The sequence below is a fragment of the Bombina bombina genome, chromosome 1 (genome assembly GCF_027579735.1).
Source record: "Bombina bombina isolate aBomBom1 chromosome 1, aBomBom1.pri, whole genome shotgun sequence".
NCBI lineage: Eukaryota > Metazoa > Chordata > Amphibia > Anura > Bombinatoridae > Bombina > Bombina bombina.
The window spans coordinates 1,034,903,213-1,034,920,977 of NC_069499.1; the positions used below are offsets into that span (position 1 = coordinate 1,034,903,213).

General features: G+C 39.7%; 1 protein-coding gene across 1 annotated transcript in view; it reads left to right on the forward strand.

Annotated features, from left to right (window-relative positions):
* Window positions 1-17,765, forward strand: part of LOC128662744 (adenosine deaminase) — a 262,634-nt gene that overhangs the window by 218,339 nt on the left and 26,530 nt on the right. Inside the window, exon 8 of the mRNA XM_053716677.1 lies at window positions 5,469-5,540. Coding sequence (XP_053572652.1) covers window positions 5,469-5,540 — 72 coding nt within the window. The remainder of the gene's footprint in view (window positions 1-5,468; window positions 5,541-17,765) is intronic.

Sequence of the window (17,765 nt, forward strand, 5' to 3'; positions counted from 1 at the left end):
GCAATTGGGTTGTAGCTTTGCTATATAACATCAATCTGACATTTTTATTTAATACAAAGTAATATAATTTAGTTCTGAAAAAATATTGGGGAAGGAGTGTCCCAGTAATCCCCTTTGAGAAAAATGGGGCATATGCATTCTACCGACTCAACGGAATATAGAGCTGGTCTTCATATTTTTCTAGGGCTGCTTTTTATTCCCAGTCCGGCACTGCTGCTCACTTACCTGCAGCGCTGGTATTATGAGTTTTCAGAAACCCGTCGTTAAAAGGCAAGAAGTGTAAGAAGAGCGTTGAGCAAAATTTTGCTCATTACCGCACTCCAATACCAGCACTGCTTAAGTCAGCGGTGAGCTGGTGTAACGTGCTCGTGCACAATTTCCCCATAGGAATCAACGGGGAGAGCCGGCTGAAAAAAAAGTCTAACACCTGCAAAAAAGCAGCATAAAACTCCTTAACGCAGCCCCATTGATTCCTATGGGGAAATAAAATGTATGTCTACACCTAACACCCTAACATGAACCCCCGAGTCTAAACACCCCTATTCTTACACTTATTAACCCCTAATATGCCGCCCCCGACATCACCGACACCTACATTATAATTATTAACCCCTAATCTGCCGCTCCGGACACCACCGCCACCTACATTATACTTATGAACCCCTAATCTGGTGCCCCCAACATCGCCGACACCTACATTATATTTATTAACCCCTAATCTGCTGCCCCCAATGTCGCCGCCACCTACCTACACTTATTAACCCCTAATCTGCCGCCCCCAACGTTGCCGCCATTATAATAAACATATTAACCCCTAAACCGCCGCACTCCTGCCTCGCAAACATTAGTTAAATATTATTAACCCCTAATCTGCCATCCCTAACATCGCTGCCACCTACCTACATTTATTAACCCCTAATCTGCCGCCCCCAACATCGCCGTCACTATATTAAAGTTATTAACCCCTAAACCTAAGTCTAACCCTAAACCTAACACCCCCTAACTTAAATATAATTTAAATAAATCTAAATAAAGATTCCTATCATTAACTAAATTATTCCTATTTAAAACTAAATACTTACCTGTAAAATAAACCCTAAGATAGCTACAATATTACTAATAGTTACATTGTAGCTATCTTAGGGTTTATTTTTATTTTACAGGCAAGTTTGTATTTATTTTAAGTAGGTAGAATAGTTATTAAATAGTTATTAAATATTTAATAACTACCTAGCTAAATATAAATACAAAAGTACCTGTAAAATAAAACCTAACCTAAGTTACACTAACACCTAACACTACACTATAATTCAATACATTAACTAAATTAAATACAATTAAATAAATTAAATTAGCTAAATTACAAAAAAACAAACACTAAATTACAGAAAATAATAAACAAATTACAGAAATTTAAACTAATTACACCTAATCTATTAGCCCTATTAAAATAAAAAACCCCCCCCCCCCCCCAATAAAAAAAACCCTAGCCTAAACTAAAATACCAATAGCCCTTAAAAGGGCCTTTTGCGGGGAATTGCCCCAAAGTAATCAGCTCTTTTACCTGTAAAAAAATACAAACAACCCCCCCCCCAACAGTAAAACCCACCACCCACACAACCAACCCCCCAAATAAAATACTAGCTAAAAAAAACATAAGCTCCCCATTGCCCTGAAAAGGGCATTTGGATGGGCATTGCCCTTAAAAGGGCAGTTAGCTCTTTTGCAAGCCCAAACCCCTAATCTAAAAAATGAACCCACCCAATATACCCTTAAAAAAACCTAAGGGAGACTTACCGGGAGATGTCTTCATCCAAGCCGGGCGAAGTGGTCCTCCAGATGGGCAGAAGTCTTCATCCAGACGGCATCTTCTATCTTCATCCATCCGGCGCCGAGCGGCTCCATCTTCAAGACATCCGACGCAGAGCATCCTCTTCTTCCGACGACTGAAACAGAATGAAGGTACCTTTAAGTGACGTCATCCAAGATGGCGTCCCTTAGATTCCGATTGGCTGATAGAATTCTATCAGCCAATTGGAATTAAGGTAGAAAAAATCCTATTGGCTGATGCAATCAGCCAATAGGATTGAAGTTAAATCCTATTGGCTGATCCAATCAGCATATAGGATTGAGCTCACATTCTATTGGCTGTCCCAATCAGCCAATAGAATGCAAGCTTAATCCTATTGGCTGGAGGACCACTTCTGCCCAGCTTGGATGAAGACTTCTGCCCGTCTGGAGGACCACTTCGCCCGGCTTGGATGAAGATGTCTCCCGGTAAGTCGATCTTCAGGGGGTTAGTGTTAGGTTTTTTAAGGGTGTATTGGGTGGGTTTATTTTTTAGATTAGGGGTTTGGGCTTGCAAAAGAGCTAACTGCCCTTTTAAGGGCAATGCCCATCCAAATGCCCTTTCAGGGCAATGGGGAGCTTAGTTTTTTTTAGCTAGTATTTTATTTGGGGGGTTGGTTGTGTGGGTGGTGAGTTTTACTGTTGGGGGGGGGGTTGTTTGTATTTTTTTTACAGGTAAAAGAGCTGATTACTTTGGGGCAATGTCCCGCAAAAGGCCCTTTTAAGGGCTATTGGTATTTTTGTTTAGGCTAGGGTTTTTTTATTGGGGGGGGGGGTTATTTTAATAGGGCTATTAGATTAGGTGTAATTAGTTTAAATTTCTGTAATTTGTTTATTATTTTCTGTAATTTAGTGGGGTTTTTTTGTACTTTAGCTAATTTAATTTAATTTATTTAATTGTAGTGTAGTGTTAGGTGTTAGTATAACTTAGGTTAGGTTTTATTTTACAGGTAAATTTGAATTTATTTTAGCTAGGTAGTTATTAAATAGTTAATAACTATTTAATAACTCTTCTACCTAGTTAAAATAAATACAAACTTGCCTATAAAATAAAAATAAACCCTAAGCTAGCTACAATGTAACTATTAGTTATATTGTAGCTAGCTTAGGGTTTATTTTACAGGTAAGTATTTAGTTTTAAATAGGAATAATTTAGTTAATGATAGGAATATTTATTTAGATTTATTTAAATTATATTTAAGTTAGTGGGTGTTAGGTTTAGGGTTAGACTTTAGGGGGTTAATAACTTTAATATAGTGGCGGCGACGTTGGGGGCGGCAGATTAGGGGTTAATAAATGTAGGTAGGTGGCAGCGATGTTAGGGACAGCAGATTAGGGGTTAATAATATTTAACTAATGTTTGCGAGGTGGGATTGTGGCGGTTTAGGGGTTAATATGTTTATTATAGTGGCGGCGACGTTGGGGGCGTCAGATTAGGGGTTAATAAGTTTAGGTAGGTGGCGACGATATTGGGGGCGGCAGATTAGGGGCTAATAAATATAATGTAGGTGTCGGCGATGTTGGGGTCAGCAGATTAGGGGTCCATACATATAATGTAGGTGGCGGCAGTGTCCAGAGCGGCAGATTAGGGGTTCAAATTTTTATTTTAGTATTTGCGATGCGGGAGGGCCTCGGTTTAGGGGTTAATAGGTAGTTGGTAGTATGGGTGTTAGTGTACTTTTTAGCACTTTAGTTATGAGTTTTATGCTACGGCGTTGTACCATAAAACTCATAACTACTGACTTTTAAATGCGTTAGGACTCTTGACAGGATAGGGTGTACTGCTCACTTTTTGGCCTCCCAGGACAAACTCGTAATATCAGTGCTATGGATGTCCCATAGAAAAAAGACTTTACGAAGTTTACGTAAGTCGTTTTGCGGTAAGGCCAAAGAAGTGTGCGGTGACCCTAAACCTGCAAGACTTGTAATAGCAGCAGGCGTAAAAAAATCAGCGTTAGGACCTCTTAGCGCTGCTTTTTTACCTTAATGCACAACTCGTAATCTAACGCACAACTCGTAAGAATTTGAAAAATGAATGAAAGAGACAAAGCTCTCTAGTTCCTCTTTTGTTGATGCACAAAACCTAAGAAATATCTCTGCAAATCTTTGTTAATGAGCCTATAAGATAACATATTAACAGGAGATGATTTTCTGTCTTGAAAATGTTTAATTAATACCAGGGTGCTGTGTTCACACATATGGTTCACATACTAAAAATGTCTGTACAAGTGTATATGCAATGGAAAACTCCATGTTTATGATGTACAGGAGTAAATTACAATACACTGATGTCTAATGTACATTTATCAATCAGGGTTACTGTGCTGCAGTGGAACCAGTATCTTCTGCATGGTGTTTCGATAAAATAATTTGCTTGATGCTCACGATTGGTCTCATTAATATACTATAGCGCTGAGTACATATGAGGAGAGCACATATGTAAATATAATAAAAAGTGTTTGCGCCTAGATAAAAAAAAAAAAAAATTAAATTAAATGGTACTGTTAATTTCTGCATTCATGTATTGGATTAGCACATGAAACCACCAGTAACACACATTTTTAAAACCTATTAAGCCACAAGCAAACATGGGCTCCATTTATGAGTCCCATCGTTTCAGGCTCACTTTGAATGGAAGTTAAAGGGACAGTCAAGTCCAAAAAAAACTTTCATGATTCAAATAGGGCATGTAATTTTAAACAATTATCCAATTTACTTTTATCACCAATTTTTCTTTGTTCTATTGGTATTCTTAGTTGAAAGCTAAACCTAGGAGGTTCATATGCTTATTTCTTAGAGCTTTAAGGCCGCCTCTAATATAAATGCATTTTGACAGTTTTTCATCACAACAGGGCATTAGTTCATGTGTTTCATATAGATAACATTGAGCTCATGCACGTGAATTTACCGAGGAGTGAGCACTGATTGGCTAAAATGCAAGTCTGTCAAAATAACTGAAATAAGGGGGCAGTCTGTAGAGGCTTAGATACAAGGTAATCACAGATGTAAAACTTGTATAATTATAACTGTGTTGGTTATGCAAAACTGGGGAATGGGTAATTAAGGGATTATCTATCTTTATAAACAATAAAAATTCTGGTTTTGACTGTCCCTTTAAGAAGCAGCGGTCATAAGGTAATCACAGAGGTAAAAAGTGTATTTCTATAACAGTGTTGGTTATGCAAAACTGGGGAATGGGTAATAAAGGGATTATCTATCTTTTTAAACAACAAAAATTCTGGTGTTGACTTTCCCTTCAAATTAAGTGCCCCTAGGGCACCTAATTTATAATTTCCACTTGTTGCCAGCGGTTTAGACATTAATGGCTGTGTGTTGAGTATTTTTGAGGGTACAGCACAGTTACACTGTTATACAGGCTGTACACTCACTATTTTACATTGTAGCAAAGTGTAATTTCTTCAGTGTTGTCACATGAAATGATATAATAAAATATTTACAAAAATGTGAGGGGTGTACTCACTTTTGAGAGATACTGTATATATAGGCTATAAATTCCTCTCATTTGTATATAATTACCCCATCCTGGGATAACACTGAAGCAACTATCTATTTTTCATAGAGTGCTAATATACTGTATTTACTTGCTTGCATTACTATAGGAAGCTGTCGATGGTGGAGTCCACCGAACAGTACATGCGGGTGAAGCTGGACCATCCTCAGTAGTCAAGGAGGTAGGTCTTAATTTTTTTTATATCACAGATTTTAAACATAACCATTTAAGAGCTAGTTTTCAAGCTGAGTGGTAAACAATATCGCTACTAACTAACTTGCATATTACAAATTGAAAGTAAACGGTTACACTCTAGCGCAAACAAAATTTGTGCTAAACAGATTAGCGTGCCTGAAGACCTAGGGGCCGATTTATCAATGTACGGGTGGACATGATCCGATGTAGCGGATCATGTCCGCCCCACATTGATAAATGTAAACAGCATACACTGTCTGCATTTATCATTGCGTTCTTATGACCGCTGCTTCTTAACTCCTGATTTGCGCGGAATAAGCAGCATTGACTGCTTGATAAATCGCCCCCCCCAAGAGTAAAACATAAGGGTTATAAAAAAAAATGTTCCCCAAACACATCAAAAACTCATATAACTATTACACTTGTGTGTGTATATATGTATACAGTGGGGCAAAAAAAGTATTTAGTCAGCCACCAATTGTGCAAGTTCTCCCACTTAAAAAGATGAGAGGGGCCTGTAATTTTCATCATAGGTATACCTCAACTATGAGAGACAAAATGTGGAAACAAATCCAGACAATCACATTGTCTGATTTGGAAAGAATTTATTTGCATATTATGGTGGAAAATAAGTATTTGGTCAATATCAAAAGTTTATCTCAATACTTTGTTATATATCCTTTGTTGGCCATGACAGAGGTCAAACGTTTTCTGTAAGTCTTCAAAAGGTTGTCACACACTGTTGCTGGTATGTTGGCCCATTCCTGCATGCAGATCTCCTCTAGAGCAGTGATGTTTTGGGGCTGTCGCTGGGCAACACAGACTTTCAACTCCCTCCAAAGGTTTTCTATGGGGTTGAGATCTGGAGACTGGCTAGGCCACTCCAGGACCTTGAAATGCTTCTTACGAAGCCACTCCTTCATTGACCGGGCAGTGTGTTTGGGATCATTGTCATGCTGAAAGACCCAGCCACGTTTCATCTTCAATGCCGTTGCTGATGGAAGGAGGTTTGCACTCAAAATCTCACGATACATGGCCCCATTCATTCTTTCATGTACACGGATCAGTCGTCCTGTTCCCTTTGCAGAGAAACAGCCCCAAAGCATGATGTTGCCACTCCCATGCTTCACAGTAGGTATAATGTGTTCTTTGGTTGCAACTCAGCATTCTCTCTCCTCAAAACACGACGAGTTGTGTTTCTACCAAACAGTTCTACTTTGGTTTCATCTGACCATATGACATTCTCCCAATCCGCTTCTGGATCATTCAAATGCTCTCTAGCATACTTCAGACAGGCCCGGACATGTACTGGCTTAAACAGGGGGACACGTCTGGCACTGCAGGATCTGAGTCCCTGGCGGCGTAGTGTGTTACTGATGGTAGCCTTTGTTACGTTGGTCCCAGCTCTTTGCAGGTCATTCACTAGGTCCCCCCCGTGTGGTTCTGGGATGTTTGCTCACCGTTCTTGTGATCATTTTGACCCCACGGGGTGAGATCTTGTGTGGAGCCCCAGATCGAGGGAGATTATCAGTGTTCTTGTATGTCTTCCATTTTCTAATTATTGCTCCCTTTCTACAATTTTGTTTCTGGTGTCCTTCGACAGCTCTTTGGTCTTCACCATAGTGGAGTTTGGAGTGTGACTGTTTGAGGTTGTGGACAGGTGTCTTTTATACTGATAACAAGTTTAAACAGGTGCCATTAATACAGGTAATGAGTGGAGGACAGAGGAGCCTCTTAAAGAAGAAGATACAGGTCTGTGAGAGCCAGAAATCTTGCTTGTTTGTAGGTGACCAAATACTTATTTTCCACCATAATGTGCAAATAAATTCTTTCCAAATCAGACAATGTGATTGTCTGGATTTGTTTCCACATTTTGTCTCTCATAGTTGAGGTATACCTATGATGAAAATTACAGGCCTCTCTCATCTTCTTAAGTGGGAGAACTTGCACAATTGGTGGCTGACTATATACTTTTTTGCCCCACTGTGTATATATATACAGGGAGTGCAGAATTATTAGGCAAGTTGTATTTTTGAGGATTAATTTTATTATTGAACAACAACCATGTTCTCAATGAACCCAAAAAAACTCATTAATATCAAAGCTGAATAGTTTTGGAAGTAGTTTTTAGTTTGTTTTTAGTTATAGCTATTTTAGGGGGATATCTGTGTGTGCAGGTGACTATTACTGTGCATAATTTTTAGGCAACTTAACAAAAAACAAATATATACCCATTTCAATTATTTATTTTTACCAGTGAAACCAATATAACATCTCAACATTCACAAATATACATTTCTGACATTCAAAAACAAAACAAAAACAAATCAGTGACCAATATAGCCACCTTTCTTTGCAAGGACACTCAAAAACCTGCCATCCATGGATTCTGTCAGTGTTTTGATCTGTTCACCATCAACATTGCGTGCAGCAGCAACCACAGCCTCCCAGACACAGTTCAGAGAGGTGTACTGTTTTCCCTCCTTGTAAATCTCACATTTGATGATGGACCACAGGTTCTCAATGGGGTTCAGATCAGGTGAACAAGGAGGCCAAGTCATTAGATTTTCTTCTTTCATACCCTTTCTTGCCAGCCATGCTGTGGAGTACTTGGACGCGTGTGATGGAGCATTGTCCTGCATGAAAATCATGTTTTTCTTGAAGGATGCAGACTTCTTCCTGTACCACTGCTTGAACAAGGTGTCTTCCAGAAACTGGCAGTAGGACTGGTAGTTGAGCTTGACTCCATCCTCAACCCAAAAAGGCCCCACAAGCTCATCTTTGATGATACGAGCCCAAACCAGTACTCCACCTCCACCTTGCTGGCGTCTGAGTCGGACTGGAGCTCTCTGCCCTTTACCAATCCAGCCATGGGCCCATCCATCTGGCCCATCAAGACTCACTCTCATTTCATCAGTCCATAAAACCTTAGAAAAATCAGTCTTGAGATATTTCTTGGCCCAGCCTTGATGTTTCAGCTTGTGTGTCTTGTTCAGTGGTGGTCGTCTTTCAGCCTTTGTTACCTTGGCCATGTCTCTGAGTATTGCACACCTTGTGCTTTTGGGCACTCCAGTGATGTTGCAGCTCTGAAATATGGCCAAACTGGTGGCAAGTGGCATCTTGGCAGCTGCACGCTTGACTTTTCTCAGTTCATGGGCAGTTATTTTGCGCCTTGGTTTTTCCACACGCTTCTTGCGACCCTGTTGACTATTTTGAATGAAACGCTTGATTGTTCGATGATCACGCTTCAGAAGCTTTGCAATTTTAAGAGTGCTGCATCCCTCTGCAAGATATCTCACTATTTTTGACTTTTCTGAGCCTGTCAAGTCCTTCTTTTGACCCATTTTGCCAAAGGAAAGGAAGTTGCCTAATAATTATGCACACCTGATATAGGGTGTTGATGTCATTAGACCACACCCCTTCTCATTACAGAGATGCACATCACCTAATATGCTTAATTGGTAGTAGGCTTTCGAGCCTATACAGCTTGGAGTAAGACAACATACATAAAGAGGATGATGTGGTCAAAATACTCATTTGCCTAATAATTCTGCACTCCCTGTATATATATATATATATATATATATATATATATATATATACATATATATACACACACACTTTCTGATAAAAATATTTCATATAAATATTAATAATTTTTTATAAGGGTTAAATGGAATATGGTATATGGCAAGGTATTTGGAAAGGGGTATGATGTATGTCAATGATATATATATATATAAAGCCTCTGAAGAAGCGGAACCTCCGTGAAACGCATTAGGCCACGCTCACCTTACATCACGTTACGTTGACGCTTGTCGTCTGGCGGTTTCTTTCAACAGCTGTGTTTACAGGGACTTAGTAAATATACCGATTAGGCACACACTGGAAACACACTATACTACCAACGAAGGTGTGGTGAATCCGGTAAGCCTAGGTATTAGACCATTATGTGCACGGCCATTACGATAGAATTTTGATCTTATCACTTTGCAAGCTTGAGGGGGACAAATTGTGGACAGCAACAAGCCTGAGGAATTTGCACCTTTAAATCTGCAATACCGGGCCTGTACCTTACCTCATTTGATTGAGGGTATCTTTGTGAGTACCCACCTGTATGGGAATTTTTATTGTGTATATATACATCTTTTGTAATAAAATGTATTGCACTAGGAGAAGGGCTTTTGTGCGCTTGATCTTTTAGATTACAATCACTACTGGACTTGGATTTAATACCTGAGGGGTTCTTTGTCAAGAAGCCAGTACTTCTCGTGGAACATCATTTTAAACAAGAGGAAAACACTCTACTTTTGGGCTTGACTGTTGTTTCAGATAAGTTAATCATCTTATCCCAGTGATTTTATAATCTTTAATATTTTTGTTGTTTTTATTGTGAAGTATGCGCAGCTATTATCGGTGGGGAACTTAGTTCTCCTACCGGTTGTATTTATATATATATATACATATATATATATATATATATATATATATATATATATATATATATATATACTGTACATGTCTAAATATAGGTGTATGTGAAGAATGTAAAATATCCCTAACTAGCTTCGGCTCTAGCCCTGTTTTTCTAATACGGTTTCAGGTTAGCGAGCAAGCGATAGGTGACAAGTTTTTTTGTGAACAGTGCACCACATTGAAGTCTATGGGAAAGAAGTTAACATGGTTGTGATATACGAAGTCCTGAAGTTAGCGCACATTGGACTTTCAATCGCATGCTATTTAATTTTAAGTTGTAATACCCGCAGCAACCGGCCTACATAAAAAATTTACTTTGAGCTCAGTTAGTGAGCCCACAATGATTGCTTGCAATGGTGCAATTTTTGTAACATTGGACTTCTTTTTTCTTACTATGGGGTGAATATTTAGGCATTGCATTTTCTATATATGAGTCTCTGAAACCTATTTTGACATAATGGGCTAGATTATAAGAAATAAATAATGAATATTAGCAATTTAGTGCGCTAACACTGGCAAAATGAATCCAACAGCAATTTTTTGTTGTTGCACATTATCAGTTGAAAGTAATATTTTAACACTGGAGCGTAAGACTAGGGAGCGCTAACATCTGGATGTCAGATTGCGCAGGTGCACTAACTCTCTTACTTAATAGACATCTACAGGGCGTGCTGAGTCACGTCAGCTATTGTTTGAGCACTGAGCTAAAGTGTGCTAAACTGAAGGAGTTCTAAGCCAAAGGTCAAACAATGAAGCTCTTCACTAACTTTTAAACTATGATTTTGTTCTGAAATATATATTAAAAATACTGCACACATACATACACATATATATATTTATATATACACCTACACCCACATGTATGTATGTATATATATATATATATATATATATATGTAGCAGAGATGTGCACTCTCACTCCAGGGTGCTAGTAAAAACACAATATGCAGATACAAAAGACTTGCACACACTGGGATTTTTAGTTACCAATTTTACTTGTAAAACATGTGACGTTTCGAGGATAATATATCCCCTTCCTCAGACAGCAAGTGATTCAAACAAACAGTGCATATATAGACAATAGATTAGCAAACCCCTCCCCCTAATTAGAGCAAAAAAACGCCAAACTAGTTGCTATGGTGACATATGTGTCACAATGTAAACACCATAGTGATAATACCAATAATCATGTACGTAGATGAGCCATCACAGCCTTTAATATGCAATTGAATATAAGTGTGATAACACAGGAGGACTGTGAGAACACAGCATACTGATATAGAGCATTTACGACCCTCAAAACTTATTAAAACGACACGGAGTGTAACCACAATCATATAATACAACAAACACAGAGTTTGAGACTTACAGGAGGAACAGGAGATGTCATCCACCATGGATCGCAATGAACCGATCACCCAGGCACCGGCAAATAGCGCCGCAACACAAAAACCCAGAAAAACACAGGCATATCAGGTGGGAGGTTATCAACCTGTCGCCAGCACCATGTAAGGTTGCTATGGTGATCGGCTACAACAAGCCAGGAAGGAGACCAATACCATATCTAATGCATCCACACGGAGGAAGAAGGATAGCAAATCACCTGAAACTGACCAGGGTTTGACACCTGTAGAGCGATCCGAGAAGGTCCCCATAGAGCCGGTACACAAGTAGAATGTGTCACGTAACCCGAAAGACACGGGCGCATCACGTGAGGCCAGTAGCCAATCGCTAACGATGTGTACGTTAACCATGGAGACCACTCGCAGAGATGTAGAAAGACTCAAGCTAAGCCCATAGGGACACCAGAGTGAAATATGTAGTCTAATCAAAATATACATTCTCATACTCACACTACAGACAGACAGTGGCAGTCAACAGAAACACGACCTGTCACAAAAAACACACTCACCAACAATTATACAAATAGTGTTATAGTAGAGCGTTAACTACTAGATACAACCGCTGTACCAAGCGGCTATCATCATATCCCAGCACTTTGCGCATGTGCAGGCAGCACATTACCTGAGAATAGCCATCTCATCACTTAAGCACATAAAGAAAGACAACACCGGTCTAGAACTGGGACCAAATAGCCAACCGTAAATCTGCTTGACTAGTACCATGGAGACTCATTACCAGCCTGTAGGCATAGTAACGTACACAAGTATGGAATACCACAGTCATACACACTCACCCCCCATATATACTGATAAAATCCAATCATACAGCACAGTCACACAAAGAACCAACCAACCAAATATGGCCAAGGGTAGTTATTCAAAGAATAGAATCGAAGAGCAGGCGGAGCTATCAAAAGGAGTATTAGGAGAGTCAAATAAGGTGTCATCCACACAGCCTCACAGAAAATTAGCAATAAAAGATTAAGTACACTGCCAAAAGGGTATAGGCATGGGCAGCTTAAAGGAACCAGGGAAAATAGTGGATATAACATAGATTAGATCATGGACTCGCATATTTCAGACCAAAAAAAGGGGGGTCAGCAGCAAAAAAACACATTACTGCCAAAAAAATGACATTACTGCCAAAAAATGGCACTAATTACAAAAAACAGTGCCAGTCAAACATGGTATTCAGCCCATGGGGTTGGAGAGTGTTCAATCGAAAAAGCCACTTTGCCTCTATCTGTAGGAGAAGTTTATACCTATCCCCTCCTTGTCTAAGAGGGGGGACATGGTCGATCAGTGTAAATCTCAGATCATGGACCCCATGTCCCTTCTCCAAAAAGTGCCGGGCCACAGGCTAGTCACTGGAACCTTTTTTAAGGGATGTCCTGATGGATGATCTGTGGTTGGCTAGACGAGTTCTAGCATCATTGGTGGTTTTGCCCATGTAGAATCGGCCACAGCTACAGTTCAGTAGATACACCACGTGTGTGGTAGTGCAGGTCAGAACATGCCTAATCTTGTAGCGTTGTTTTTGGTGGGGGTGTCCAAATGTAGCCCCTGGAATCATAGAATTGCAGGTGGTACACCTCAAACACCTGTAGCATCCCAGTTTCTTTCTTTGTGAGAGCCACGTGTCTGGTGTATAACAGTGGATGGGGTCAGTCATCATAAGGAGATCCTTCAAACTCTTATCGCGTTTAAACCCCACTCTTGGGTTTTGCCAGAGATTGAATAGGAGTGAAAAGTCACCTTGTACTATATGCCAATGTTGTCTTAATGCCTTTCCCAGTGACCTCATTGCTGGACTGTAAGTAGTCGTGAAGGTCATTCTTGGCCCACCATCCATCGTAGGGTTATTCGGCACAATAGTCATGTTCTCCGCCGCAGATCTACTTTGGTGTATCAAACGAGGATTGTATCCTCTTTGCATGAAACGTTGTTCCATTTCACTCAGCTGTTGATCCCTTGTTGTCATATCACTATTGTTCCTAATAGCACGGCACAGTTGGGCTTTTGGGATCACCTTGAGTAGTGCTGTTGGGTGGTTACTGGTAGCATGCAAAATCGAATTTCTGTCGGTAGGCTTTCTAAACAATGATGTTCCCAATTGACCATTCTCCATCTTGAAGATGTTAAGATCCAAAAACTTGATGCTGGATGGGTCATGTTTTAGCTTAAACTTTACTGGATTCTCAAGGGAGTTTAGATCTGCAAACCATGCTTCAAGTTCTGCTCCTGTACCTCTCCAGATGATCAGGAGGTCATCTTTATAACGTCTGTAGAAAAGAATCTCAGGTTTATGGTATATCTGCATCACAGAAATTTCATAGTCTTCCATGTAGATGTTAGCTAGCGAAGGGGACACATTCCCTATGTGGGCCCACCCAGGGATTTCCTTATTCAACTTCTAGACTTGAGCCTATGATTGAATTATTTCAGGTTCGAGGGTAGGTACTACCAACAGATCTCTGGCATGGCCATGGGATCGAATGTGGCCCCCTCGCTAGCTAACATCTACATGGAAGACTATGAAATTTCCGTGATGCAGATATACCATAAACCTGAGATTCTTTTCTACAGCCTGATGAAACGGCTCTGTGTAGCCGAGAAACGCGTTGCTTGATTTTAAAAACATTTTAATAAATTTGTTTTATGTTTATCCTGCTGGAGTCTGATCTCCCCTCTTTCCTACACTGATATACACTATTTTTGAGTGACTGCAGTGTGTACCCCTGCCTACTGTTACTTTACTTCCTTTTGCAAGTATTTAAAATTTTGGAGCACAGAGAGGAAGGTGTGTAATCAAACTAGGATTCGGATTGGTCACACCAAGTACGTTCCTGTTTGGGATTCGCTGCTGCCATTGTTGGTCTTCCGGGCGACTTTGAGGTCCCGGTCCGCTCTTCCAGGCACGCTATAGTGCTGCCCCGCTTGTGAGTATTGCTCTCATCTTCTCAGCACACCAATTGTTTGTGGCGATATCACCCTATTGGCGCCTTCTTGTCTCCCGCTATAGATCTTTCCATAATCCTTTTACATTTTGGAAGAGCTGCCTCACATCAGACATTTTGGATTTCTTTTTTTCTTCCCTGAGCGCACCTCATTAAGGAGCTTCAACCCTGAACTTGTTTATCTACTTGTGTACCGGCTCTATGGGGACCTTCTTGGATCGCTCTACAGGTGTCAAACCCTGGTCAGTTTCAGGTGATTTGCTATCCTTCTTCCTCCGTGTGGATGCATTAGATATGGTATTGGTCTCCTTCCTGGCTTGTTGTAGCCGATCACCATAGCAACCTTACATAGTGCTGCCAATAGGTTGATAACCTCCCACGTGATATGCCTGTGTTTTTCCGGGTTTTTGTGTTGCAGCGCTATTTGCTGGTGCCTGGGTGATCGGTTCATTGCGATCCATGGTGGATGACATCGCCTGTTCCTCCTGTAAGTCTCAACCTCTGTGTTTGTTGTATTATATGACTGCGGTTAAACTCCGTGTCGTTTTAATAAGTTTTGAGGGTCGTAAGTGCTCTATATCAGTATGCTTTGTTCTCACAGTCCTCCTGTGTTATCACTCTTATATTCACTTGCATATTAAGGGCTGTGATGGCTCATCTACGTACATGATTATTGGTATTATCACTATGGTGTTTACATTGTGACACATATGTCACCATAGCAACTAGTTTTTTTGCTCTAATTAGGGGGAGGGGTTTGCTAATCTATTGTCTAAAACGTTACACTTATTTTGTCAGTATTTAACAGCTATTGAAAGTTTATAAAATACAGCTACATGTTATTCTCAGACTAATCTTTTCTTTGAATGCATCATTTTATCTAGCATTTATTTAGTGTTTAATGTACCTTTAAGCCCCTCCCAGTCAAACACTTGTTATATGCCATATGCCCAATATATATATATATATATACACAGTATCTCACAAAATTGAGTACAACCGCCACATTTTTGTAAATATTTCATTATATCTTTTCATGTGACAACACTGAAGAAATGACACTTTGCTACAATGTAAAGTAGTGAGCGTACAGCCTGTATAACAGTGTAAATGTGCTGTCCCCTCAAAATAACTCAACACACAGCCATTAATGTCTAAACCGTTGGATGGATAGAGAGATGTTACTCAAACAGAGAGAGATGTGGTGGATCAATAAATTGAACACATTACTAGTACTGAAGGGGTTAAATAAAGATTATAACCTCACAGTCACCTAGATTACAAGTTTTGCGTTCATGTTTTAGCGCTGAAAAAATGGTAATTTGAGCGTTAAAACAGCACCGCAGCCATTACAAGTCTTGTCTGTATAGCTGTACCGCAAGCCTTTTAGCTTGTAACGCAACGTCCCACACACGTAAAAATGACATTTTTTCATGGGACTTCAATAGCGCAGCCATTACAAGTTTTGCGGCAAGGTTAAAAAGCTTGCTTTGCAGCCTATACCGACACGATTCACTTCGCAATCTGAGAGCAGTAGTTATGAGTTTTACGCTACAAAACTGTTACATAAAACTCATAACTAAACTGTCACAAAGTGCACTAAACACCCATAAACTACCTATTAACCCCTAAACCGAGGCCCTCTTGCATCGCAAACACTATATTAAACTTATTAACCTCTAATCTGCCGCTCCCGACATCGCCACCACTAATAACATTTATTAACCACTATTCCGCCATTCCCCGACATTGCCGCCACTATGCTATATAAGTTATTAACCCCTATTCCCCCTTACCCCAACATCTCCTACACTATAATAAATCTATTAACCCCTATTCCGCCACTCTGACACCGCCGCAACTATAATAAACATATTAACCCCTAAACCTCTGGCCTCCCACATCACTACCACTAAATAAACCTATTAACCCCTAAACCAACAGCCCCCCACATCGCAAAAACCTAAATTAAACTATTAACCCCTAAACCTAACACCCCCTAACTTTAACATAATTAAAATACAGCTAAATTAAAGTTACAATTATTAACTAAATAATACCTTAAAACTAAATAGCTAGAGCGATAAATAACGCTCCATTTGTTATCTAGCCCACTTGTAATATGAATGTAGAAATAAATGGAATTTGACAACAACATTTTCTGTTTAACATCTCTATACAGCATGAACATTACTAGTAGATTATAAAATCAACATATTATATTCAACACATTTCACCTTTAGTGTTAAAGTATTATAATGTTTTTACTTTATTTAGAGGTCGCTTCTTAACTATCACATGGGCTGGAAGGACTTCACTGGCTCCATCTATGACATAGCCTGATGCCGCCCAACCTGCCTATGCCACACCCAACCGCCTATAACATGCAGAAAACTCCTCCCTACAAGTCCCCTCTCCTACCTGTTCTAGAAACCTCCCATTATCTTGGGACATATGTATTAAATAGCCTTATACTAGGGTAAAATAAAGGTATCTTAATAGGACTTTAATCTCCTTGTGCTTTTGTGATAACATTGTGATTGTTCCACACTCCCTCGGAGGCCAAAAAGCAAAATTCTGTGACCTGCAAATGCTGCTAGTTTAGGTGATCTGCATCATTTTAAAAAACCTAGGTCACAGATTTAGCTTTTTACCCTCTTTATGGTTGGTGGGGCTAAGCACCATATTTACACAAAAGCGATATGTTGTGTAATCCCTTAAAATACATCATAAAAATAAGACATATTAATACAGAAAAAGTATGTGGTTTTTCATGTAAGAAGAGAAAAATATATCAAGATTGCAGACGGATACATTCTCAAGTAGAAACCTTTCCACCTGCAATCTCTTGTTCTCTTGTACACACTGCTCTTGCGCAACCAACTGCATGAGAGCAGGGGATGTCAATGACCCAGAACAAGTGAGTGTGGGGGTAATTTATCTTGCAAACATCTGAGGTGGCAAATAAGCAGTTACTGCTTTTTAAATATATGGTTGCAGGATCACTCATGCAACCCCTTACCTCAAAGCCTCAAAATCTTCCCATGCAGCCTAATACATTTTCCCCCTAAACCTTTTAGGTAGACAAGTGATACAATTCTCTAAATAAGTAAGTTTTGAAATACCTTTATCAGCTTTATGTTTTGTGAGTGAACAATTGAGATGAACAGATTAGGCACAGCATAGACAAATCTTGTAGGTTAGAATGAGAAGAGGTGATTGGTAGTGATGTCGCAAACCTAAAAATTTCGGTTCGCGAACGGCGGACTCGAACTTCCGCAACTGTTCGCGAACCGGGCGAACTGCCATTGACTTCAATAGACAGGCGAACTTTAAAACCAACAGGGACTCTTTCTGGCCACAATAGTGATGGAA